Source organism: Mobula hypostoma, chromosome 21 (assembly GCF_963921235.1).
Source record: "Mobula hypostoma chromosome 21, sMobHyp1.1, whole genome shotgun sequence".
In the NCBI taxonomy this organism is placed as follows: domain Eukaryota; kingdom Metazoa; phylum Chordata; class Chondrichthyes; order Myliobatiformes; family Myliobatidae; genus Mobula; species Mobula hypostoma.
In genome coordinates this window covers 27,173,570-27,201,569 of record NC_086117.1, presented here as the reverse complement: position 1 = coordinate 27,201,569, position 28,000 = coordinate 27,173,570, and the positions used below count along the sequence as shown (strand labels likewise).

The following is a 28,000-nucleotide window of genomic DNA, read 5'->3' as shown; positions in this document are numbered from 1 at the left end:
TACCACTTAACACCGGACACCATTTAGAACTTTTTCCATTCACGCATACACGATGAAGAAATTTTGTTAACGACGAGCCTCTCAAACGGTGGAGTTCAGTTTAAGTTCCACCTCCAGTTTAAATTCCATGTGCAGCAGGCCAGGCAGCATCTCTAGCAAGAGGTACAGTCGACGTTTCCCGCCGAGACCCTTCGTCAGGACTAACTGAAAGAAGAGCTAGTAAGAGATTTGAAAGTGGGAGAGGGAGGGGGAGATCCGAAATGATAGGAGAAGACAGGAGGGGGAGGGATGGAGCCAAGAGCCGGACAGGTGATAGGCAAAAGGGGTATGACAGGATCATGGGACAGGAGGCCCAGGGAGAAAGAAAAGGGGAGGGGACCCAGAGGATGGGCAAGGGGTATAGTGAGAGGGACAGAGGGAGAAAAAGGAGAGTGAGAGAAAGAATGTGTGTATAAAAATAAGTAACAGATGGGGTACGAGGGGGAGGTGGGGCATTAATGGAAGTTTGAGAAGTCGATGTTCATGCCATCAGGTTGGAGGCTACCCAGACGGAATATGAGGTGTTGTTCCTCCAACCTGAGTGTGGCTTCATCTTTACAGTAGAGGAGGCCATGGATAGACACATCAGAATGGGAATTAAAATGTGCGGCCACTGGGAGATCCATCCCTCCCTCCTCCTGTCTTCTCCTATCATTTTGGATCTCCCCCTCTCACTCCCACTTTCAAATCTCTTACTCACTCTTCCTTCAGTTAGTCCTGACGAAGGGTCTCGGCCTGAAACATCGACTGTACCTCTTCCTATAGATGCTGCCCGGCCTGCTGCGTTCACCAGCAACTGTGATGTGTGTTGTTTGAATTTCCAGCATCTGCAGGTTTCGCCGTCTTTGCGTTTTTAAATTCCATGCGGAATATTTTGGAGGATCAAGAACCGGGAACGCCCGGAAAGCGCCCGAGCTTCTCGCAGCCAGGGTCGGACGCTTTTAAGCGTCGGCACAACTTCCGGTCCCGAAAGGAGGCCGGACCGATCGGACTCACACGTGTGGACGGCGACCCAGTATCCCGGGCCGCTGGCACCGCGGTGCCGCTCATTCCCCGGAGCCAGGACTTGCTGGGCCATGGTAATGTCACTAAAGGTGGGGTGTGATGTCTGTGGTATCTCCTTTTGCTAGCAGCGTTCGGGGGGAGGGACGTAGGCGTCTGTCCCTCGTAATGTGCTCTCTGGACTGAGAACATACCCACTGCTGCTGGAGAACTTTCACCCCGGTTCTGTCTGGCCAAACTCACCAGTTTTAGAAGCAGGAACCGTAGGAAAAACTCAGCAAATCAGACACCTTTTAGGTGTTTCCGGCAGTTAATTTTTTTCCAGATTTTTGAGGGGTTATCCACAGTCAAGTGTCTGCAAGCTGTTCCATTCTTGAGGCCGAGGACTAATTGCTGAAACTTGCAGCAATCACAATAAGGGAAAGAGCCAAATTAAGGAGATCCCACCATTACTAAATAGATGGAATAAAAGTTGTGTTAAAGCCTCACAAACAGTTTGTACATAAATCATTAGTGATGTCATGCTAAGAGGAATAGCTTGGCATATGGTAAAACTGTTGGCTTGAATGATCCACGTTAATTACATTAGAATTTTTATGAATCAAATAAAAATGCATCTACTCCATATGAGAGAGAGTTGGACATGTATAGGTGATCTGCGAAGACTTGGGGATGAAAGTAGGAAGTGGGAGGCAGTTCTGCAGGCCGTTGTGTGGTCAAGAGATTTCACCTTTTAGATGAAATGTTAATCGGACCCCCCCCCCCCATTGGTTTAAGAAGGAAAAAAAGAAAATAGCGGGAGAAAGTTGTTTGTTTTTATTTTAGAGATACGGGTTGAACAGTCTCCTCTAGCCCAATGAGTTGTGCTACCCAGCAACCCACCTATTTAACACTAGCCTAATCACAGGACAATTTGCAATGATCAATTAACTACTAGGCCGTCGTTAGGTCGCATCTGGAATTTCCAGTTGACGGACGAATTCCCTCCACGCTGCTCTGACATACTGGGAAATCATGTACTCGGCAGGTTGCAGCAGTGGTTTGCCTTTGCCTTCTGCCGGGTGAGTTTAAAGAGATCACCACCTCTTGCAGTGGATGACCAGGACATCTAAGTGCCTGGTCGTGCTCTTAGCGCTCCACAAGTGCCCACTGGCCTGCTTTCTTGACTGTTGGACCATTAATCGGTCTCCTCTGCTCAGTCTGCCAGGCCCAGACTTCACACGCTGGGATAGGCAAATCCCCAACCTCACCGAGGGTCGAATACCCGTTGGCTACCCTCACCTGGTTTGGCCCGTCTGCCGAGACGGTTTACCGGGGTGTGGCCGCTGCGCATGCTACAGCTACTTGGAGCCACAGGTGAGAGCTGAGTGTCAGGTGGGGACCAAAGGTGGACGAGCAGCCCTGAAAAAGGACACGGCAGGCCGCCCCCCCACCAGAGATGCTACCCCTCCCTAGACACCCCATACACCCCCCATCTTTGGACAGTGGGAGGAAACCCACGCGGTTCACAGGAAGAAGGTATAGACGGTGCCGGAGTTGAACTCTGGACTGCTCTAAGCTGTAAGAGTGTTGCACTGACCACTGCGCTATCATGGTGCCCAGTCAGAAATGAGAAATACTCTTCTGATTGGGCAGCACTGGAAAGAAACAGTCAACTCTTTAGCTCAAAAGTGTGAGAGATAAACAAGATGCTAAGGGAGAGATTTTATAGAAGGCAGGTCTGCAAACTGCGATAGTGCAAGGTGAAATAGACTGGTAAAGGAACTGGAAACCACTAAAAAACAGCTCTGGAAAGAAATATAAATGATCCATGGCTGCCTCTTGTGCTAAGATGAGACCACCTTCTGGGTGGAGGAACAACATCTTGTATTCGATCTGGGTAGCCTCCAACCTGATGGCATGAATATCAATTTGTCCTTCCGGTAAACCCACCTGCCCTTCCTCTATTCCCCACTCTGGCCTTTTACTTCTTTTCACCTGCCTGTTACTTCACCCTGGGTTTTCTCCTCCCCTTTCTCCTACGGTCCACTCTCCTCTCCTTTCAGGTTCCTTCTTCTCCAGCCCATTACCTTTCCCACTCACCTGGCTTCATCTATCACATTACATCTACCATCCTTCCCTCTTCTTTTCTCCCCCCCCCCAACCTTTTTATTCTGGTGTATTCTCCCTTGCTTTTCAGTCCTGCAGAAGGGTCTCGGGCGGAAACCCTTCCCCAGGTTGGGGGAGGAGGTCCTTCCATAAGGTAAATAAGAGAAAGCAAAAAGATTGATAATCTGAAGGCATGGATTTCTCATGAATAACAAAAGTGCTGGAGAGAAGATGAGAATTGCTTTGCTTTTTTTTCTGATCTGAAATGCAGGGGAAATATTCAGTATGTAGTAGTTTTTATAAAGGGAAAGGGATTAGAAAAATACTTAACCAATGTGAAGGTGCAAAAGGAGGAGCATGAGAATTTGGCATTAGTTGGACAGCTCTTTCAAAGGGCCAATGCGGGGAACTGCGGTTTCATAAAATGAATATTGTGCATTGTGTTTCTAGGGACAGCAGTTTGGCTTTCTGGATGAGTAGCTGGCCAGCACACAATGGCAAAACCTGATCAGCAGGCAGGCAGTGTCGTCCCAGTTGGATCTGACCAGGGACACTCAAAAAAGAAGAAAAAGAGAAAGAAATTCTGGGCCAAGGAGAAAAGTGTCACCAAACAGAGGACTGAACCAGTACTGCCTCCAAAGGATGTTGCGGAGTACTCATCCAACTGGAAGACTCTACAGCAGGTAAGGGTTTTAAAAAAAAAATACAACAAAGTTTTAAAATGCTGCAAGAAACTGAAACTTTTTGCCAAGCATTAACACATCAAAACAACGTCTGCCTTGGGAGATTACCACTGAATAGTTTGAGGAGGCAGTATCGTCTTACACAAGATTTATTAACAGAATGATGAACTAAATTAAGTCGAGTTTAGACTGTAAGACACAGGAGCAGAGTTAGGCTATTCAGCCCATCAAGTCTGCTGTGCCATTTCATCATGGCTGATCCATATTCCCTCTCAGTCCCATTCTCCTGCCTTCTCATAACCTTTCACTTCCTGACTAATCAAGAATCTATCAACCTCCGCTTTAAATACACCCAATCACCTGGCCACCACCTGTGGCAATGAATTCCTCAGATTCACCACCCTCCGGCTAAAGAAATCCCTCCTCTCCATTCTAAATGGCTTTCTTTCAGTTCTGCCGCTGTGCCATCTGATCCTAGACTCCCCCACCAGAGGAAACATCCTCTCCACATCAACTCCATCTAGGCCTTTCAATATTTGATAGGCTTCAATGAGATTCTCCTTCTCCGTGCACCCCCCGTTCTAAATTCCAGTGAGTCCAGGCCCAGAGCCATTAAACGCTCCTCAAACGCTAACTGTTTCATTCCCTGAATCATTCTCCTTTGTACCCTCTCCAATGTCAGCACGTCCTTTCTTAAAAAGGGGGCCCAAAACTGCTCACAGTACTCCAAACGGGGCCTCACCAGTGCCATATAAAACCTCAGCATTACATCCTTGCCTTTATATTCTAGTCCTCTCAAACTGAATGCTGACATCGCATTTGCCTTCTCAGCCTGCAAGGAGTCCTGTATGAGAACTCCCAAGTCCCTTTGCACCTCAGAGTTTTGAATTTTCTCTCCATTTACAAAATAATCTATGCTTTTAATCCTTCTACCAAAGTGCATAACCGTATACTTCCTGACTCTGCATTCCATCTGCCCCTTCTTTGCCCATTCTGCAAATCTAAGTCCTAATGCAGCCTCGTTGCTTCTTCAGTACTACCTGCTCCTCTACCTATCTTTGTATTGTCTGCAAACTTGTCCACAAAGCCATCTATTCCATCACCATTGACATACAACATAAAAAGAAGTGGTCCCAACACACACCCCTGTAGAACACCACTAGTCACCGGCAGCTGGCCAGAAAAAGCCCCCTTTATTCCCACTCTTTGCCTGCTGCCAATCTGTCAATGCTCTATCCGTTCTAGTACGTGTCCTGTAATACCGTGGGTACCCTCTCGTGTGGCAACTTGTCAAAGGCCTTCTGAAAATCCAAAGTATACAACATCCACTGACTATTCTTTATCTATCCTGCTTGTTATTTCCTCAAAGAATTTCAACAGATTTGTCAGCAAGCATTTCTTTTAAGGAAACCATGCAACTTTGGCCTATGTTATATGTCTCTAAGTACCTGAAACCACATCCTTAACATCGACTCCAACATCTTCCCAACTACTGAGGTTAGGTTAACTAGCCTATAATTTCCTTTCTTCTGCCTCTCTCTTGGAGTAGAGTGACATTTGCAATTTTCCAGTCCTCTGGAGCCATGCCAGAATCTATTGATCCTTGAAAAATCTTTACTAATGCCTCCACAATCTCTTTAGCCACCTCTTTCAGAACCCTGGGGTGTAGTTTATCTCAACCAGGTGATTTATTTGCCTTCAGACCTTTCATTTTTCCAAGCACCTTCTACTCAGTAATAGCAATTGCACTCACTTTTCCCCTCTGATACTCCTGAATTTCGGGCATTCTGCTGGTGTCTTCCACAGTGAAGACTGATACAGAATACTTGTTCAGTTCATCTGCCATTTCCTTGTCCCCTATTACCACCTCTCCAGCGGTCCAATATCTATTCTTGCCTCTTTTATTCTTTATATATTAAGAAAACTTTAATATCAAAGATGATACCAGTTGGCTAGCTTGCCTTCATATTTTATCTTCTCTCTCCTTGTAGCTTTTTTAGTTGCTTTCTGATGATTTTTAAAACTTACTCATTCCTTGAACTTCCCACTAATTCAGAGAGGGCATATAATAGAGCAATTTTTCCTTCAGCTCCTCCCACTTACTCCAAACTCAAGGGGTAGCCATGGGCACTCCAACTATACCTACCTCTTCGTCGATTACATAGAACAGTTCATGTTCCAAGCCTTCCCTGGTAATGCTCCCTAACTCCTCCTACGCTATATTGACAAGTGCATTGGCACTGCTTCCTGCACCCATGCCGAGCTCATCAACTTTATCAACTTTGTCTCTTAGCTTCTACCCTGCCCTTAAACTCACTTGGTCCATCTCTGACAACTCCCTTCCCTTTCTCAGTCTCTCTTGTCTCCATCGCTGGAGGCAAACTGTCAGTCGACATCTTTTATAAACCTACTGATTCCCACAGTTCTCTCGCCTATGCCTGTTCCCACCCTATCTCCTGTAAAAATGCTATTCCCTTTTCTGTTTCTTCGCCTCCACCTGTTCCCAACACACAGCTTTTCATTCCAGGATAATGGAGATGTCCTCCTCCTTCAAAGAACAGGGTTTCCCTCCCTCTACTAATAATGCTGCCTTTACCCACATCTCCTCCATTTCCTGAACATCTGTGCTTAACCTCGTCTTCCTGCCACCATGACAGAGTTCCTCTTGTCCTTGCCTACCACCCCACCATCCTCTACATCCAACACATTATCCTCCACAACTTCTGCCATCTCCAAAGGGATCCTACCACTAAACATGTATTTACCTCCCTCACCCTCTGCTTTCCTTGGGGGTTGCACCCTCCGACATTCCATTGTCTATTCATCCCTCCCCACTAATCTCCCGTCCAGCACTTTTTGCTGCAAGCGGTCGAAGTGCTGTACCTGCACACTCACTTCCGCCCTCACCTGTATTCAGAGCCCTAGGCAGTCCTTCCAGGTGAGGCAACACGTCACCTGCGAATCTGCTGGGGTCATCTACTGTGTATGGTGCTCTCGACACGGCCCCCTCTACATTGGTAAGACCCTTTGTAAATTGGGGAGCTGCTTTGTGGAGCGCCTCCGCTCCATCCACCTTGGGATTGTCAAACTAGGTCTTCTGAGTAGACAGTAACAAACTCAGTGGATCAGAGTATAACCATGTTTATTACTTGCACGGGAAAACTACCTGTGTACGTTAAGTCATTGGTAGGTAGCTTCAATCTTACAAATTATTTTATCCATTTACAGAGTCCAGTAATTCATCAGCTTCATATCTTTGAGATCATTCCATCCGTTAATTGGGATATCTCACATCTGTCTTGAATGACCCGCATTTTTAATGAGCCCATTTGTCTTTGAGGCGTTTCCTCCCAAAGCTGTGTCCTGTTTTTCTCTGCTTTCAATAATGCGGTACCTAAACAGTTACTGCTATAAATCACGTACCACACCAGCTTCCCATCCAACCACAGCAGCAAAGCACTCTGGGGTCACACAGGTTCCATGTTGTCACATTACATGTTCCAAAAGTTACAAATTCATGGTCATCAGGGTCACAGGTATGCCTCCACAGGATCCAGCACCAACCTGATCTTCCCAGTCTACCTGCATATTGAAATCCCCTATCACTGTTGTAAAATTACCCTTTTGACTTGCCTTTTCTATCTCCCATTGGGATTTGGAGCCCACATCCTGGCTACTGTTCAGAGGCTTGTATACAACTCCCATCAGGATCTTCTTACCCTTGCAGTTTCTTAGATCTACCCACAAAGATTCTACGTTCTCTGGTCCTATGTCACCTCTTTCCAAGGATTTGATTTCATTTTTACCAACAGAGCCACCCCACCTCCTCTGCCTTCCTGCCTGTCCTTTCAATATAATGTGTATCCTTGGATGTTACGCTCCCAACTATGATCTTCTTTTAGGGCCGTCTCAGTGATGCCCTCAACATCGTACCTGCCAATCTCTAACTATGCTACAAGATCATCCACCTTATTCTGTATACCATGTGCATTCAAATATAACACCTTCAGTCATGTGTCCATCACCATTTTTGATTTTGTCCCCCTTTTATGATTTTATTGTTATATGCACACATACAACGAGGTACAAGTACAATGAAAGCCTTGCAGAAGCATCACAGGCATGTGGTTTTAGATGTGACTTTCCTTATCATAGTCATAGTCATACTTTATTGATCCCGGGGGAAATTGGTTTTCATTATGAAATAAGTCCAGGACCAGCCTATCGGCTCAGGGTGTCTGACCCTCCAAGGGAGGAGTTGTAAAGTTTGATGGCCACAGGCAGGAATAACTTCCTATGACGCTCTGTGCTGCATCTCCGTGGAATGAGTGTCTGGCTGAATGTACTCTTGTGCCCACCCAGTACATTATGTAGTGGATGGGAGACATTGTCCAAGATGGCATGCAACTTGGACAGCATCCTCTTTTCAGACACCACCGTCAGAGAGTCCAGTTCCATCCCCACAACATCACTGGCCTTATGAATGAGTTTGTTGATTCTGTTGGTGTCTGCTACCCTCAGCCTGCTGCCCCAGCACACAACAGCAAACACGATAGCACTGGCCACCACAGACTCATAGAACATCCTCAGCATCGTCCGGCAGATGTTAAAGGACCTCAGTCTCCTCAGGAAATAGAGACGGCTCTGACCCTTCTTGTAGACAGCCTCAGTGTTCTTTGACCAGTCCAGTTTATTGTCAATTATTGTCAGTCCAGTTTGTTTCAATTAAAGCTCTGTCTTGCTCAGATGTTGGGTATCTAAAATAAAGTAGAAAATACTGTTGGGGGGGGGAGCTCAGCGGATCAGACAGTGTTTGTGGAAAGTGAATCACTTAACAGTTCAGGTTTGAACTGCGATTGAAGAAAACAAGCTGGTTATCAGTTTTAGAGAGAGTGGGGGAGGGATGGGTAATACAAAATGAATATATCTGATGGGGTGAGACCAAATGGGTTAACACGGCCAGTAGAATCAGATAATTCTACTTTTGTCTGTGCAGTGTGTTGCTGCTGACACAGTTCTGGGACGTATCCATCAGGCCAGACATTACCAACAGAAGGAGTGAAAATTGAATCAAGATATTGACAGGCAGAAACAACCAGTTTTGCTGTAGGCAGGAAGAGTGAGTGAGCTGCCTCACATCAGAGAATTCAGTGTTGACACCGGATGTGCAACGTGCCCAAATGGAAAGTGAAGTGGTGTTCTTCAGAGTTGTCGGGCCTCATTGTATTAATGCAGAAAGCAGCAACAAAGGTCAGCATGGGGATGAGGTGTTTCCCTTCGTTCTACCCATCCCTTCCCCACTGTACCAGGCATTTTTATCATTGTCGTAGTATAGGAAGTTAGAAAGGATGCAGAAAAGATTCACAAGCATGTTGCCAACACGGTGGGGGGGAGGCTTGAATTATAAGGAGACAGTGGGACCTCCCCCCCCCCCCCCCGGAAGGCTGAAGATGAGCTTATAGAAGTTTATAAAATCATGAGGGGCATCGATATGGTGAACGGTCAATCCTTTATTTTTCTCAAAGTGGAGTCTAAAACTAGAAAGCAAGGTTCAAAGTACATACATGTCACCATACACAACCCTGAGATTCATTTTCTTCTGGATGTACTCAATAAATCCATAACAGAATCAATGAAAGACCTCAGCAACTTGGGCCTGATGGTTGAGGGGTAATAACTGTTCCACGGGCTTAAGGTGAGAGAAGACAGATTTACTGGGGTACTGAGGAGGATCGTTTTCACAGAGAGTACTGGGTGTTGTGGAATGAGCTTGCTGAGGAAGCTGGAGAGACAGGTACAGTTGCAGTGTCTAAAAGCCACTTAAACAGGTACAAGAATAAGAAATATTTTAGCGGGATAGGTGCTAAACGAGTGCAACTGGAAGGCACCTGATGTGGTTGGCATGGATGAGTTAGACTGAAGGGCCTGTTTCCATGCTGTGACCTTCAATGCTTCTAAAAATTAACCCTTTCTCTCGCTCTTTCGGTTCTGATCAAGGGTTTCAGATCTGAGACGTTAACTGTTTCCACATATGCTACCTGATCCTTTAAGGGTTTCCATCATTTTCTGTTCTTATTATGACCAAATTGTACAATGTGTGTAGATTGTACCATAAGACATGGGAACAGAATTAGGCCATTTGGCCCATTGAGTCTGCTCTGCTATTCCATCATGGCCGATTTGTGCAAATCCCACAGGGAAGCAAGAAAAATTAATGCAGCAAGCTCTTGAGACTTCATAGGTTGTTAGTGAATCCCAGGTTGAATACAGCTTCGCTGTGTTGCAGGAGAAATGTTAGATGAGGAAAAAGTTAAGAATCATCCAGTTTGCCCTCCACATTCCTGGTGGCTGAACAATCTAACAGTATCATTAAAGCGATCAATTTTTTCTGTTACTTTTTACACCCAAGTACATCAAGTCCCAGACTTCTGATGTTGTTGCTCTCCACGCCATTTCTTTAGCATTTTTTTGTCTGTTGTTTTTTACAAGGCCGAGTTGCTAGCTCGACGCTTAACCCAGCACGGATGGAAAGCGTGCGAGGAGCCAGCCGCATTTGAACCCAGAACCACTCGCATCAAAGTCCAGTGCGGATGCCACTACACAACCGGCCGGCTTAGACTTTTAATTTAGTGTATCATAAACTAACTGCTGGGTTAACTTTCCTCTGCAGAGGACGTACCAGAGAGGGAGAGGGAAGCAATTACACTGAAGAAGTTTTGCAACCACACAGGGGATTTGTGTGTGTGGAATGTCTCTATTGATGGTCTGAATCTTGGCATCTTATTCATGCAACTGCTTGTAATTTAATTTAGTTACTGAATCAGAAGACTGAAGAGGAGAACAACGTTCCAGTCAGCAAATTCAAAAAGAAGACGAAGGAGCATCGCCAAGGAACACAAGGAGTTAAATCTGAAACGGGAGCGGAAAGGAAGACCCAGTCGCTCTCTCTGGCTACAAGTGCACCTGTAAAAGAAAATGGAGTGAAACTGAATAAGAAATCACACCAGGGGACTAAACACAGGGACAGTGAGCCGGGTAGGAATAGCCAAGCACCTCCAGATAAAGATTATTCCCCTCATAGGAAAAAGAGACGAAAGACTCAACCAGAACCAGAGCCTGAGAAACCAACTGAGTAAGTGTTTGTGAAATTATTCATCTCTCTCCTCCTAATTGACTGCACCAGTTTCCTGTAAATAGAACAGATTAGGGAGTGGGTATACAGTCATTTAAAGCTCTTAAAACAAGGGGTGACAAAGAGCTATATGCAGTTATGTGCAAGTAATTTAGAACAGGAAAAACGTTTTATGGTTATGATGCTGGACAATTCATGGTCACTGTTTACACTCAAACAACAAAGACAAGATTTTCTTTTGTTTAAACAACTTTGCTTTTTCCGTTCAAGTTCGATACAAGAGGGCCACCATTTTCTTACCCCCAATACTCCCACTTCCCCCTCGAGCACATGCCCATTAACAGGGAAAGAGTGCATGCCAACTAAATGAACGTGTAGCCCAAATGAACAGAACTCATCACAGAGTTAGTGATTAATAAGAATCAATAAGGCCGATGGTTAGGGTAAAGATGGTTGAATAGAATAATAGCTTGTATGGAGGATAAACGTCAACAGGTTGAGACTGTAACCTGTCACCCTTTACTAACAATTGCACAGAAGTACCAAGCTTGACCTTTGATAGAGAAAGAACAATTAAAGACTTTTGTTGCTCCCAGTGTATAACAGCGAGGAAGGCATCAGCTGCTTCCATCAAGCCTGTTCCACACTCTGATGAATATAGTCATTGTAATTTGACCCTTCCTTCCACACCCCTCAGCAGCTGTCTAATCTCCTGGGCAGATAACCAGTATAAACGCCCTCGGCTCATGGAACCCAATCCTGCAGATCGTACAGACCAAGTGTTGCCCACAAACAGGCTTGCCTTCTCGATAGTGTGACCTTTGCCCAGGTGAGTTTCCTCTTAAAGGCGGAATCAGTGTCTCCTGCACCAAAATCAGGACATTCAGCCCCTCTATAGTTCTGATACGCAGCAGTCCGTTCCAGAAAGAATTTGGATTCTGTTCCTATTCAGTGTGAAAATACCTGCTGTCCGCTAGAGGATTCTGCTGTAATAGTGATGTGACGGTGTTTTTTGTTTTGTTGATTGAGAACTATCTGCAATAATATGTGAGACACTTTGGGAAGTTAAAAAGAAACTTTCTGTTTATCAGGCTGTGTAATGCGTGGCCAAAATTGGTGATTAAATTGCCCCTTTGGAAGTGTGCCAATAAGAAGTGTCCAGTGGTCCGTGTTGGAAAATACTTTTTGTGTTGCATGAGGGCAGGTTTGCAATCATGGGGCTAAAAGTACAATAGTTGCAAGATGGAGCAGGACCTATTCATGGTTTCACTGATCATATTTCCGCGTCTCGTCTGGGGCTTTGACTCTTTCCCAAAAGGCCGGACATTTGGTTTGATGATGTAGATCCCGATGACATCGAAGCAGCAATGGGACCGGAAGCTGCAAACGTTGCTCGACAGCAAGAACGTGCACCGCAGGAAAATCCGAACCCTACACAACAAAGCCCGGAAAAGTTGCTGGTTAAAGATGGAGCTTTTGAAGGGTAGGTACCAAGCAATTAGTTAAACTTTTATCTTAACCACAATAATATTAATGGGACAGCATAGAGAGCGCTTCACCAGATAACTATTTGGTGCTAGATTCCCTAGGATTACTTAAAAATCTGTGCTAATCATTTGCTACTGATAGAACATAGTGTTTAGTTTCCAGTGAAGTATCTGCTCTGCTTTGCAAGATTTTCAAAGATATATAGATGTCTATATGAAGTCCCTTTGGTGTGCAATAACCTTGCTGTTATACTCTCAGACTGACGAAAGCTGTAGCAATGGACTGTGAGATGGTTGGTGTGGGGCCGGACAAAGTGGAAAGCATCCTCGCACGGGTTTCCATCGTAAATAAGTTTGGCAAGTGCATTTATGACAAGTACGTGAAACCAACAGAAAAGGTGACCGATTACAGGACCTGGGTGAGTGGAATACGTCCGGAGGACATTAAGAACGGTAAGAGGCTCTCTGACATCCTGATTTTTTTTAAAAATATATTTTTGTAGGATTTTCACATTAATTTTTGGTTATGACATTGGAATTGAGGTAGAGGTATCAACTGGGAGAAAACAACAGGGTATGGAATTTCAGTGAAATTGCTGTAGGAGACAGTCATTTAGCCGTACACACCATTTATACTTATCCTGAACTAATTCTGTACTAATCCCACATGTCCTCTGTGTTCTTGAATCTCTATATTACACAATACCTTCACCTTCCAGTCTAAAGTGTTCTTAAATATTCTTCATTCTCTGCTTCGTTCACCAACTTTTGCATTCCACAGTTACTAAAGCTTCTACTGTGAAAATGCATTTCCACCTCCCTGCCCCAATTCTCTTGCATTTAATTTTGTACGCTCAGACATGGATCTGAAGGATGGTTTTGTCTGATCCCTTTCCCAAATTATAACAGAGAGGTCATGAAATATTGCTGGCGACAAGATTTAAGGACACTTTCACATCAAGGGTAACCAGGGAAGTTAGAGGTCATTAGGAACTAAGTTATGTTTATAGAGCCAGTGGACAATGATGGGGTCATAAATTAATACATCTTATCTGTACTTATTAAGGACAAAGTCATTGTAGTTGGAAAATTCAGGGAAAAGGTAGCTGAAACTCTAGAATGTGTAATCACAAAAAAGGAAGAGGTATGTCTCAGTGAGCTGAAAACGGGAAAAAAATCCCTGAGACCTGATGAGGTGTATCTTAGGCTTGTATGGAAAGCAAGGGAGGAGATCCCACAGAGTAGACTACTCCATAAAGTTAGAGTACATGGGATCTAATGCAAGATAGCAAATTGGAGGTTGAGTGCAATGGTGGAGGTTTGCTTTTGTATTTAGAAGCCTGAGACCAGTAGTATACCAGAGGGACCCTTACTGTTTTGTTATATATGTCGGAGGTCGGATCAGTAAGTTTACAGATGATACGAAAATCAGTGATGCTGTTGATATTGAGAAGAGTAGTCATTCGCCTACAGGGTGGGATTGATCAGTTGGTTAGATGGGCAGAGCAAGGACACATGAAACCTAATCCAGGTAAGTATGAGGTGATGTCATTTGGGAGGACTACACAATGAATAGTCCAATCACAAACAAGAATAGTAGGATCACAAATCACAAGCACAATGAATAGTAGGGCCTTAATACTCAGTAAGGAGTATTGAGTGACAGGTTCCAAATTCAAGGATACCTGAAGCTAATAGCTCAGGTAGATAAGCTGGTGATGAAGGCCAATGGGATCCCTGCTTTCATTAGCTGGGACCGAGAATACAAATGGACAGAGGTTATGGTACAACTTTATTACACACTGATTAGGTCTTAGCTAGAGTTCTGCATATCATTCTGGTCACTGTACAATAGGAGTAGGTGGTTGATATTTGGTGTTGAATTGAGGGTCTGTTTCTGTGCTGTATGTCTATTTGACTCTAAGAAAGATGTGATTGCACTGATCTAGAGATTAAAGGTCAGCTTTCTTTGTCAAATATACATTGACATGTACAGTAAAATGCTTCATTAGTGTCAATGACTAACTCAGCCTGAGGATTGTGCTGGGGAGGCATAGCAAGAGTCACTATACTTCCGATGCCAACTAGCATGCTCTCAACTTGCTGAACCTATGTCTGGAATGTGGGAGGAAACCAGAGTACCTGGGGGGAAATCCACAGGATCACGGGGAAAACGTACAGACTCCTTTCAGAAACCAGAGTATCTCGGGGGGAAATCCACAGGATCACGAGGAAAACGTACAAACTCCTTTCGGAATCAAGCCCCAATCTTCACAGCTGCTGCTGCTGTAAAACGTTGCACTATCCACTATGCTGCCGTGCTGCCCTATTCTAGGCTGAAATTTTTAAATAAGTGCTTGGAAAAATAGTCAATGAACCAGCCATCGTGGAGTTGGTGTTATTATGAACTAGTAATATGAGTTCATTGACAAAGAAAGTGTACTGTGCATTGCCTAAATGTATATTCAGAGAGCATCGGAGTGAATAGGAAATTGAGTAAAGAACAAAAAAAGGCAGCTAATGGTTTCTCATAGGAATGCAAACAAGTTGTTTGTGTGCTTCAGTGGGGCAGTGTAGGGATTATTGCTGTTAAGTAAAGAATGTTTGAAATGCTGTGAATATTTTTGTACAAGAAACTAATGTTGTTTTCTGTCCGGCTTGGCTAACTTTAGGTGAAGATTTTAAAGTCGTGCAGAAGGAGGTGGCAGACATCTTGAAAGGAAGGATCTTAGTAGGTCACGCTGTACACAATGATCTTAAGGTCAGTTCTTCGGAGTCACCCAGTCTGACCCTTTCCCCAAATGCCAAACTGTTTGGGGTGTGGGTTGGGGTTCAGTTTGAACTTTGTGGAAGAGAAGCCCAACAATCTTTTCTTTTGAAGAGTGAAATGAGACATGGTTAATATCTTCACCACTTTCCTCCAACCGACTTGTGTTTGCTTCTCCTCATCTAAAGGTGCTACATGAGATCTGAGCTAGGTGGCTGTTCTCCAGTAGACTCATTGGAGTCGACTTTGACCACGTTGAGACTCGGGCACTGTGTTGCTACAGCTCTGTCACTGCCAAGATTAACTCAGAGAATGTTCATTAATTTGTGTTGTTTTAGAATCTGAATTAAATTTAAGAATACGTGGTAAGCAGTAATAAACCCTGATGCTGACGGATTGTTTAAAAACTCAGTTTTAGTGAACTAAACTGTTTGCCAGTCTTGGTCGATATGCGACCGTGCTGGCAGGGAACTTGTTCCTTAAATTCATTGCGGAGTTTAAAAAGGGATTCCCCCATCTTGTTTCTGGTTCTTAATTCTATACATTGGTTATCAGCTCTCGGGAAGCAGTCACTCTGTCAAAAACTCTCGTGAATTTGAACAGGTCTTTTAAAAAAAAATGTGGGTGGATTCTTAATAAAGCTGGAAGTTTTTGATCTGACTTCTATAAATAAAAGCAGAAAATGCTGGCAATAGTCAGCAAGTCATGCAGCTTGGGTGTTGGTAAATATGGAGCGGTCCCTTTGAAATGCTGGAAGGGGAGAAGTGTCCACTAGTAGCCTCGTATTGAAGCTGGCAGAGGTTACAATTTATTATGTGGGGGCGGGTGGGTAGGGGGTGAGGGGAAGTGTTAGTCTGTCCCTGCACAGGATGAGGTGCCATATGGAACACATGCATCAGAATCAGGTTTATTATCACGGAATTATGTCATGAAAGTTGTTATTTTGCAGCAGCAGTACAATGCAATACATAAATTACTGTGGGTTGCAATAGAAAATGTTAAATAATGCGGAGAGAGCGAAATAATGAGGTAGTATTTGTGCACCACCAGAAATCTGACTTTGGAGGGGAAGAAGCTGTTAAGCGTGCGTCTTCAGGCTCCTGTACCTCCTCCAGGATGGAAGTAATGAGAAGAGGGCAAGGGTCCTTCGTAGGCACCACCTTTTGGAGATGTCCTTGATGGTGGGGAGGCCAGTGATGGAGCTGGCTGAGCTTACAACTCTCTGCAGCGTTTTTTTAATCCTGTGTGCTGGAGACTGCATACCATTCGGTGATGCAATCAGTCAAAATGCTGTTAGTGGAACCTCTGTAGAAATTTGTTGGAGTCTCTGGTGGCGTACCAAAGCTCCTCAAACAGCAGCTGGCGTGCCTTCTTCGTGACTGCATCAATATGTTGGGGTTAGCTCAACATATTAGAGAGTACTGTCGGTAATGGAGATGATGGGGAGGAGATGGTGGTAACCACAGTTAAACAAGGAAAGACATCTCAGAAATACCCTCGTAGAAAGTGTTGTCATCAGAGGTGGGTGCTGGGGGAAAAAATTATTGGGGAATGTTAAACATCAGCGAACTACTTGCAGAGACACAAGAAATTCTGCAGATGCTGTAAGTCTTAAGCAGCACACACAAAATGCTGAAGGAACTCCAGCAGCATCTGTGGAGGGAAATGAACAGTTATTCCCCTCCTTCAGTGATGCTGACCTGCTGAGTTCCTCCAGCATTTTGTACTTGTAACTGACTTGCACTGGTTCAATACTCACTTCACTGAATCGGCTCACCCTCAGAAGTGCCATGACCCTAGATCAAAATTGCAAGATTCTACAATTGCACTAGTTAGCGAAGGAACTTTGAGGGTCTTTATTTTCCCAGTCACAGAGTGTACTTTTAAACATCTTAAGTCAGTTACCATTGAATTTACTGATAAACCCTGTATAATTTATGGCAGATCCTGTTTTTGAGTCATCCGAAGAAGAAAATTCGTGACACGCAGAAATATAAACCTTTCAAAGCACTTGTCAAAGTAAGTAAAGTTTAAGTTTATCATTCAAAAACTGTATCCTGTTCCACAGGCAGAGAATGTTAATTTTCAGCTAATGGAATTGGACTCAAATTCAACATCTGAGTACAGACTGATTTCATCCAAGACCTTTATCCACTTAAGCCAGTCACCAGCTATTAAACCATAAGACATAGGGGCAGAATTAAACCATTCAACCCATCTAATCTACTCCATCATTCCATCATGGCTGATCTGTCAATCCCAGTCTTCTGTCTTCTCTCCATAACTTCTGACATGCTTACTGATCATACCCCACCCCCACTCTGTCTAGGCCTTTCAATATTTGGTGGGTTTCAATGAGATCTCCCCCCTGCACCCCCCCCAATTCTTCTAAACTCCTGTGAGTGCAGCCCCAAAGCGCTCAAACACTCATGTTAACCCTTTCATTTCCTGGAACCATTCTTGTAAACCACCTCTGGACCCTCTCCAATGCCAGTGCATCCATCCTTTCTTGGTTATAGGGCCCAAAATTGCTCACAATACTCCCAAGTGGCATCTGATCAATGCCTTGTAAAGCCTCGGCATTACGTGCTTGCTTTTATATTCTAGTCCTCTCAAAATGAACGTTAACATTGCATTTGCCTTCGTTACCACTGACTCAACCTTCCAGTTGGGTTCGGGAATCCTGCACTGGACTCTCTCCAATGCCAGCACTTCTTGTCTTTGACGTGTGATCCTGCTGTATGAGGAATCTTCCTAACATACAGAGTTACCTGCTAGAATTTCAGTTTGCTGTCTTTACATAATGATATTCCAGAAAACGTGCAATAAAGAAGTCCAGTTATCCCAATAGGACTAAGAACAGTTCCCTTTCCCACACCATCTTGCTGGGCTTTCCTTTTGACACGACTTTCCATCCTTCTCTGTATCCAGCACTTGTGGCATTTTATCAATCTGTTTGTTTTTAAGGTTTACAGTTGCTTTTAGGGATAAACTAGGTTCTCCAGGAAGTATAACCAAATCTAGAATCTGTATAATTCATTGCCAGAATGGATGCAGCTGGGGTTGCATCAGCTAAACTTGTAGGTTTGAGAGCAAGAACTCTGATGTCCTCTGTTCCTATTCAGCATTCTGTGGGCATCAGATATAAAATAGGTTATGCACGATGGTCATTATTAAATCTGAATGCAAAGAACACAATCCATCATTTTCTCAATAGGACTAAAGGCTGACAAATCTTTGAGATTGTGACAGGCAGGATCAATAAAGCAGAACAGGTACTGCGCATGAGGAGAGCTCATGGCTTTGGGGATTTTGGCATGGATCAAGAATCAGCCAACTAGACATCTTCAGGTTGGTGGGCTGTAACCAGTGGGGTCAGTGCTGGGGCCTCAACTGTTTGCAGAGTTAATTAATGCAAGTCGTGAGAGGGTGAAGAGTCTGCAAAGAAGTCTAAATAAGCTAAAATCCAGTGTTTTTGTGGTGAATTATGAAGTTATTCATTTCGTCGGAAGAATGGAAACGTAGAATATAATTTAAATGGAGAAAGAATGCTGTACAGATGTCTCGGGGTATCTTTGTGTATGAAATGAAGTTAGCATGCAGGTACAGTGGTGATTAGGAAGACAAATGGGCTGTTAGACTTTATTGCAAGGGGGTGGAAATCCAGCTACAATTATACAGAGCCCACTGGGTCCACACCAGACAACCATTTACACTAATCCTGTTTTAACCTCTGCACGTTCTCATCAACTTCCCGCTAAATTCAATCTCTCACTTGCACACTGGAGACGTTTGACAGCAGCCTATTAACTTTCCAACCCACACATCTCTGGAACATGGGTGGGAGCTGGAGCACTCCAGGGAAACCCACGGGGTTACAGTGAGATTGTGCGAACTGCACGTTGACAGCACTGGAGATCAGGATTGGACCTGGGTCGACGGAGCCACCTTTCTCTAAGGGACTCGAACGTTTGGAATTGTCTAACCAAGAGAGTGGTGGAAGCTGAGTAAGCAAATACATGAGGCAAACACATCCTTTGTGGGAGTTTAGAAAACAGGCGGGGAGGAAAAGTTGAAGCCAAGAGCAGATCAGCCATAATCCTACCTAATGACAGAGGAGGCATAAGGAATCCTGCAGCCTTCTCTTGCTCCCATTTTTTTATATATCAGGAGAAATGTTTTTACACAGACTTGAGAAAGTGAAACACAGTACCAGGAGGGATGGTGAGGCACACAATATATTTACGTTGGCTAAATAGTGACCAGACAGGAGTAAAGGTATGGTTTAATGAAGAAACTCTTGGAGAATAAACAGCAGCATTGCTGATTGAGCCTTAAATGTTATTTCTGTCTTTACTAACATTTTCGGAGTAGCTCTTGGGTTAAAAGCCTCAATTAATAGGAATTTAGAAACCAGAGGGCTGTTGGATAAGGATGAACCCTAACATCATTAAAGACCTAATCTCAGGTCCTGTATTTAAAAATAAAATGAGTAATTTTTTGTGGAATAGGAGGATCGTGTGAACTTCTGAAATAAACTATCGACTGTTACATCTGCTTGTGTTACTAAAAGCTGCATGAGCATATGTCTCCAGTGATGTTTGTGAAAGTTCAACCAGGATTGACGGTGTCAGATACAGGAACTTGTCATTCACTCTTGTATACCTTTTGCCTGAAATCACTTTGTTGAAAGCAGTGATTCTGACCCAAACCAAGCAGAGGCATGGAGATTATGTGCAGAACACAGCTGAACCTGGAATTTGGAATGGCATGTATTGTGCCTTTTTAAGATATTGAGGGCCTTTAAATGATCTGAACATTTTATTCCTGGATTTATTTTCTTTACAGTGTGGTCGGCCCTCGCTCAAGCATCTATGTCGGCAGATCCTAAAGGTCAAAGTTCAAGAATCCGAACATTCTTCGGTAAGTATGCTCATTGAAGACATTACTAGGCATTGGATAGCTTATACAAGTAATGGTAGTCTCTGACTGGAACACTCCAGGCTTTCAGCTAATCTCACTGTTCATTCATTGACTGCCACTGGAGTATGGGTGTGGAGGCGTGAGCCACTCTCTCCCACGCTCACACTGTGCATGAGCATTGCCTGCATGTAATGAACAGCAGTTTGATTTTTTGGGGAACTGTCGCATCCAAAGCTGATCCATCATGCCGGTAACTGTCAATACATCCACCTTAAACATATTGAGAAGAAATGCTTTAGAGGAAATCCTATCCAGGAGATTTATTCCTTGATTGTAACAATCATGAATTCTAATAATCGTGTAAATCGGCATCTATTGTTTAAATGACTTGAAGATATGGCTCTGGAATCTCCAAGGAATGGTGCATGATAGCATCCTATCTAGTTGAGATTATAAAATTATTATATAGTTTCATAGCACTGTAAGTAGTATTGGTAGTGTTCTAATTTGTTCTGTATTTCATTTGGACGGTTTGTAAACAGTCTCTAGTATAGAAAGGAAACACAACACTGAGCCATTTGAGACTTGGAAGAAAACCCTGACACAAAATTGGTTGTTTCACTCCTAAGCAGGTTAGGGCACTGAGAACAGCTTGGACCAAACAGTTACTCTGGGCAAAATCAGCTAAATTAATAATACTTATCTGTAGTGGCTCTGACATGGTAAAACATGCTCCAGTGTACTTGCATGTCGACATTGAAATCTTGTCACCCCATTGGAGAAGGGAGTGGTTTAATCATATACAGTGGATACCAGTTAATTGGGGCAGCTGCTTATTTAGGGCAACTCTTCAAGAACAAAAACTAAGAAAATTGCTGGGATTCCCTTCATTTATTTGGGACATTATGCTGCTTATTTGGGACAGGAGACTGTTGCTGGGCAGTTTCTAACTAGTGTCAGTCATGTGCACTTGTAATGACTGTTAGAAACTACACGGTGCTTAGAGTGAGCATTTTTTAAAATGGTGTCAGTTACATGTGCTGGTGCTATCCATTTGGGCCGAAAGATGCAGTTTCAAAAAGCAGTTATTTTTAGATCATTTTGGGCCAGGAAATCTATTCATTCAGGAAGGCAGTGCATTATCAGCACTCAGTGTCTCTGCTGATTTTGTTCATTTACAGTCAATCAAGAACAGGGCAGCGTGTACTAGACTAGTTCCTCTGTCGATAATTCTTAGGAACTAAATATAGTTTTATAGTACTGCAGAACTACTGGTAGCATTACAATGTGTTCTGTTTCACTTAAATACATAATTTGTACTCAGTTAAATGGTAGTTTTTTAAATATACCTTTTTAACTATTTCTATGAAACTTCAGCTAATTGGGGCAGTGGCTTACTTAGGCCAAAATGTATCCCAATTAACTGGGATCCACTGTATTTGGTCAGAGACAAATTAGTGGAGGGAGGAGCTCGGAGAGGAAATTCGGGATCTGGAGCTCTAGATCTCTGAAGGACAGCCACTGGTGGTGGAGGAAGGAATGGAAATTTGGCTGTGCAGGAAGGCAGCATTGTACAATTTAGGGGGCTGGATAATGATGAGAATGCAAAACAAAACCATCATGGTTATGAGAATTTTTAAATTGTGGCATTAACAATTAGACACAGCCTCTTGGTGGAACTTAGGCTCCTCAAGTGTGTTTTGGCTCCATAAATGGGTTGGACACAGGGCTTAAAGGTAAAATAATTGCCTAGCAACACACACAAAATGCTGGTGAACGCAGCAGGCCAGGCAGCATCTATAGGAAGAGGTACAGTTGACATTTCGGGCCGAGACCCTTCGTCAGGACTAACTGAAAGAAGAGATAGTAAGAGATTTGAGAGGGGGAGGGGAGATCCAAAACGATAGGAGAAGACAGGAGGCCATATCGGGAGCACCGGAGGCAGTATATCATCCCAGCCGACTCACAGGCTGTGTCCGGTGCTCCCGATGCGGCCTTCTGTATATTGGCGAGACCCAACCCAGGCTGGGAGATCATTTCGCTGAACACCTACGCTATGTCCGCCAGAGAAAGCAGGATCTCCCAGTGGCCACACATTTTAATTTCACGTCCCATTCCAATTCTGATATGTCTATCCACGACCTCCTCTACTATCAAGATGAAGCCACACTCAGGTTGGAGGAACAACACCTTATATTCCGTCTGGGTAGCCTCCAACCTGATGGCATGAACATTGACTTCTCAAACATCCGTTAATGTCCTGGCGAAGGGTCTCGGCCTGAAACGTCGACTGCACCTCTTCCTAGAGATGCTGCCTGGCCTGCTGTGTTCACCAGCAACTTTTATGTGTGTTGCTTGAATTTCCAGCATCTGCAGAATTCCTGTCCATTGCCCTCATCACAGTTTGGTGTCAGGCGCAGACTTGCTCAGAGTTGCATTTGCCTTGAAGCACTGGTTTTATCAGATGTAATTGGGCTGGGCAGTGAAGTCTGCCCTGGGCTACATGACTTGTTGATGTTCTACCCAGATTGGAAACAGTAAAATAATACTCACAGACAGCCATTCTTCGAGTCTGGACCTGTGTAAACTGCATTCAAGTGAGCGTATCCTTGACAATATCCTGAAGGGAGCTTGGATGAAACAGTAATGTGCAGAAGCCCAGAGTTACGGTGCTGGTGGAGTTCCACTGGGTGTAACCTGCTGTTCTCTTACCTTTTTAGGTGCAGGATGCCCAGGCGACAATGAGACTTTACACATTGGCACGGCAACAGTGGGAAGCAGGATTAAAGGCCAAGTACAAAGCGAAGAAAGAAGGTGTGAAGGAGAAAACTGAATCGAAGAGGGATAAGACAGCAAGAGGGCGATGAGGGGGTCAGCGTTTGGTATTCTGTGAGAGGTCAATCTGAGCCTCCATTCCCCTACAATTTAAATTTGACAGAGGGACACTTCAGGAACGGACCTTGTGACAGCAGATGAATTTTCCTACACGTATAGATATTTTAATGAAGAACATGCAGAAGGAGTAGGAGTTGACGGCAAATCCCTTGAATTTGTACGTTTCCTGCGGTAACTGGATGGTCTGGACTGATAGGAAATCCAGGATATCGCAGATTCCCCACCTCAGTTAATTTTTTTTTAGAAAATAAATCTTGTCAGAATTTTATACTCAAGTTGAAACTTGTTGGTGCTTTAGTATCCTATAACGTTATTAATCACTCAGTAGGAGCTGCTAAGTAAGTAGTATGGAAGCTTTTTTACCTCACTTTGTAAACTCAGTGCTTCCGTACTGCATGGAGAGTTTTCACATGATCTGTTTAGATTCATTCCCCTGGTTACTGACTCTGGAAAAAGCTAATTTCTCAAATCTCTGGAGCAGGATTTGAATTGCCGATCTTCTTCTGTCTTGGGTTTTATTAACTTTATTTAAAGGTGTCCGCGAAACAAATGCGAGTGAGTCAAACCTAACAGATTTCAGGACAGTGCGGTTAGTATAGAGCTCAGGTTGGAAGGATAAAGGCAGGACTAGGTTGAAGTGATCCCTGTTTGACCTAAAGCACCTTTGGGAGAAGATGATGGCTGTCTGTGTTACCAGAATCAGGTGCTGTGATCAGGTCCTGAGAAGGAATATAATCAACATGAGGCAGAACATTCATCAGTTTAATTGAAGACCTGATTATTCAACAGATGTCCTGCCGCTTGCATTCTCAGATTCTCCATCCACCGTCTGAAGTTTTAGAAGTGTAGAATTTACTATGATGACAATATCCTGAAGGGAGAATGAAAACAAGTAAATTACCATTTTATTATGTCTGTTTCTCTCCTGTGCATTCTCTTGCACAACTTTCTTCTTTTCCTGAAGACCCTGGTTGATGTAACTAGCTCAGTTCCTGTCCTCACCAACAGGACAATAAAAGGAATGAGAGAGACCATTCAGCCTCGTAGCTGATCTTCAACTCCATTTACCCAGCCTTGTGTTTCTTAACAACTCCATCTAACAATATATCAATAGGCCTGCTGTATTCATTGGTCTTTAGATCCAAAATTTCCTTAGTGGAAGAAGTCTTTCCTTGATTCACCCCTAAACAGCAGATACTGGTTTCTCTACAGTAATTGGTTCTATGAATCATTTAGTTATCTTAAATATTGAAGGGAGTAAAGCTTTGCTTATGGAATCTTTTTAGCTTTAATAACACATGAATCTTTCCTGCATCTTCAACAATATCCATTCTGAATGTAATAATCTAGATGTTATTTAACCACAGCTTTAAATACTTGTCATATAGCTTCCCCCATTTTTGATCCTAGCTCAATAGTTACGGCTAATAGGGAAAAATCAAAAGCATAGAATGGTATTTATGCTTCTTGCTTATTCCATTAACACCTAATTTGAGTATATATTCACTCCCTACATTTGAATCAGGTTTTACTGCCCTTTCTGACATGTGAATAAAGATCAAAGTTCACTGCTGAAAAAAACTCACTTTTCTAAACCTTTTGCCAATTATGTAAAACATCTGTTTCCTAGTTCCTTGATATGCAAGCAGCTTCTTGTTTGCTTTATCAGAATATATTAAGATTTTGAACACCTATATCAAATCTCCACTTAATATTCAATGCTCAAAGGAGAATAACTACAAGACAGATGGTTAAATCTAACCTGAATGTGGTTTAATAGGATTTAAGTTTGTCAGTCCACAAGGCTGGTGTATGGAACTAAAGGAAATGCACAAAACCAATATTCAGTGTACTCCACTCACCTCATTAGATGCAAATTTGATTTTGATTTCATTCAGTAGCTTGTCTACTTTTCGGGAGATCAGATCAGGCAAAACGTCCTCTGGAACAGCATCATCAGTAATCAGGTTTATTAGTGAAAATAAGATTTGTTAATTAATGCAAGTATCAAATTAAAGAAAAACACCTCCCAACTTTAGGACATCCCAAAACAGATTTTAAAATGTAATCATTATCGTAACGTGGGAAAAACTGAACTCTCATGTACCGCAGTTGTCTTATTTGATTGTTAACCGAAAGGTAAATATTGGCCCAGGAGACCAGCAGTAATATCCCTGCTCTTCAAAATAGTATCATGGGATCTTGTAGCTCCACTAGGACAGGTTGTCATAATGACAGCTCTGTCAAACAGTTGGTATCTCTGGCAGTGTAATGCTCCTGCAGTATTACCCTGAGGGTTCTGCCTGGACAATGTATGAAACTTACCAGTGCTTTGAATCATCACTCCCCAATAACAGCCAGAGGCAAGAGGATAAAATATTAAATGGCAGTGGTGGTAATTCAGCAGTTTGGCATTGTACTTTGTGAAGGTTGACTCTAGCATCAAGGATGTGGAGAAATCTGCAACACAAAATACTCTGCAGATGCTGGGGTCAAAGCAACACTCACAACACGCTGGAGGAACTCAGCAGGTCGGGCAGCATCCGTGGAAACGATCAGTCGACGTTTCGGGCCGGAACCCTTCATCAGGACTGTAGAGGGAAGGGGCAGAGGCCCGATAAAGAAGGTGGGGGGAGGGTGGGAAGGAGAAGGCTGGTAGGTTCCAGGAGAAAAACCAGTAAGGGGAAAGATAAAGGGGTGGGGGAGGAGAGGCAGGAAAGGTGAAGAAAGAATAGGGGAAAACACAATGGGTAGTAGGAGGAGGCAGAACCAAGAGGGAGGAGGTAGGCAGCTGGGGGAGGGGGCAGAGTGAAATAGGGATAGGGGAAGGGAAGGGGAGGGAATTACCGGAAGTTGGAGAATTCTATGTTCATACCAAGGGGCTGGAGACTACCTTGATGGTATATGAGGTGTTGCTCCTCCAACCTGAGTTTAGCCTCATCATGGCAGTAGAGGAGGCCATGTATGGTACCTCTTCCCACCCCGCCACATGCAAAAATGCCCTTCCCTATTGCCAGTTCCTCCGTCTCCGCTGCATCTGCTCCCAGGATGAGGCTTTCCGTTCCAGGACATCTCAAATGTCCTCTTTCTTTAAGGATCATGGTTTCCCTTCTGCTGTCGTCAATGATGCCCTCACCCGCATCTCCTCCATTTCCTGCACTTCGGCCCTCACCCCATTCTCCTGCCACCACAACAGGAACAGAGTTTCCCTTGTTCTCACCTACCACCCCACCAGCCTCCGGATCTAGCACATTATCCTCCGCAACTTCCGCCACCTTCAACAGGACCCCACCACTAAGCACATCTTTCCCTCTCCGCCTTCCGCAGGGATCGGTCCCTCTGCGATTCCCTAGTCCACAAGTCACTCCGCGACTCCCTGGTCCACATGTTCCTCCCCACAGATCTCCCACCCGGCACTTATCCTTGTAAGCGCAAGTGCTACACCTGTACCTACACCTCCTCTCTTGCCACCATTCAGGGCCCCAAACAGTACTTCCAAGTGAGGCAACACTTCACTTGTGAGTCTGTTGGGGTCATCTATTGCATCCGGTGCTCCCGGTGCGGCCTCCTCTACATTGGTGAAACCCGACGCAGATTGAGGGACCGCTTCGTCAAGCACCTCCGCTCCGTCCGCCAAAACAGACAGGATCTCCCAGTAGCCACCCACTTCAACTCTGCTTCCAATTCCTAATCAGATATGTCCATACATGGCCTCCTCTACTGCCATGATGAGGCTAAACTCAGGTTGGAGGAGCAACACCTCATATACTGTCTAGGTAGTCTCCAGCCCCTTGGTATGAATGTAGAATTCTCCAACTTCCGGTAATTCCCTCCCCCTCCCTTCCCCTATCCCTATGTCACTCTGCCCCCTCCCCCAGCTGCCTACCTCCTCCCTCTTGGTTCCACCTCCTTCTACTACCCATTGTGTTTTCCCCTATTCTTTCTTCACTTTTCCCGCCTATCACCTCCCTGCCTCTCCTCTCCCCACCCCTCTATCTTTCCCCTTACTGGTTTTTCACCTGGAACCTACCAGCCTTCTCCTTCCCACCCTTCCCCCACCTTCTTTATAGGGCCTCTGCCCTTTCCCCCTACAGTCCTGACGAAGGGTTCCAGCCCAAAACGTCGACCAATCTTTTCCACTGATGCTGCCCGACCTGCTGAGTTCCTCCAGCGTGTTGTGAGTGGAGAAATTTGAACTTGTTTGGGGTCATGGTGTGGGGCACACGGTGTCCTACTCCTGCAAGGAGACTTTCAGTGGGAATCATCCCAGAACATGGCTAACTATTAGCCAGGAAATAATTCAGCTGCATTATGGTAGTCTATTCTCTTCCCCCACTCCCCCACTCTACCCTTCAATCCTTCCTCCCATCCAACAACCCAGACATCTGAACCCACCATACTGCACCATGTCCAGAAACACCAAGCAGATGGTCTGCACCACCTCAGCATCAGTCTGGTGGATGTGGTAACTCTCCATGATCACACTCAAGCCATCATGTTGCATGTTCGGCACCAGAATCCGAAAGGCCACAAGCTCTGAAAGGGAGAGAGTAAAGGATCCAGGTTGGGTATCTCAGTTACAAATGCACTAGGCCTCCCAACCTGAGATCAAATCAAAACTCTGCATTTGCTCTGATCCTTTAATTCATTCCTGTGTTATTTTTTTTTGTTGTTGATTTGATCTTCCTAGCAATCTTTAAAATTCAAAAGTCAATCTTGATATTTGTTGCTCAGGCCTTTAAGCTTCACATTTGTTTCTCCATTAAGGTACAGCACAGCCACAACTTGTACCTCCTGTACCTAATAAAGTGGCCAATGAGTACGTTTTTGTACTGTATCTAAAGAAATTTAAGGAGGACATCCCAGAGATTAGGACTTTGGCAGCTGAAGATAATGGATGCTAGTGAAGAAGTGATCAAAACTAGATCTAAAGGAACTCAGGGTTGGAGATTAAAAGGGAGCGGTAAGGTTATGTAAATGAGCA

At 44.1% G+C, this 28,000-nt stretch overlaps 2 protein-coding genes across 3 annotated transcripts in view; one reads left to right on the top strand and one right to left on the bottom strand.

The window, feature by feature from the left end:
- Positions 1-992: 992 nt before the first annotated feature.
- On the top strand, positions 993-23,278 carry rexo4 (REX4 homolog, 3'-5' exonuclease). Of its 2 annotated transcripts, none has more exons than XM_063073743.1 (9): positions 993-1,118; positions 3,580-3,812; positions 10,625-10,944; positions 12,263-12,427; positions 12,691-12,884; positions 15,104-15,192; positions 17,143-17,217; positions 20,047-20,121; positions 22,842-23,278. In XM_063073743.1, exons 2-9 carry the CDS (start codon positions 3,624-3,626, stop codon positions 22,986-22,988), a joined length of 1,254 nt encoding a protein of 417 aa, XP_062929813.1. In that variant the 5' UTR covers positions 993-1,118; positions 3,580-3,623; the 3' UTR covers positions 22,989-23,278. The 2 variants fall into 2 exon arrangements, with proteins under 2 accessions (XP_062929813.1, XP_062929814.1); XM_063073744.1 differs by having other exon boundaries at positions 1,006-1,133.
- A 107-nt stretch (positions 23,279-23,385) lies between these two features.
- The window catches only part of LOC134359645 (serine/threonine kinase-like domain-containing protein STKLD1), a 48,044-nt gene continuing 43,429 nt past the window's right edge, over positions 23,386-28,000 (bottom strand). Inside the window, exons 17-19 of the mRNA XM_063073140.1 lie at positions 27,412-27,552; positions 24,879-24,958; positions 23,386-23,887 (exon numbers count right to left, since the gene is read on the bottom strand). Of these exons, the coding sequence (XP_062929210.1) occupies positions 23,795-23,887; positions 24,879-24,958; positions 27,412-27,552 (314 nt within the window). The 3' untranslated portion in view covers positions 23,386-23,794. The remainder of the gene's footprint in view (positions 23,888-24,878; positions 24,959-27,411; positions 27,553-28,000) is intronic.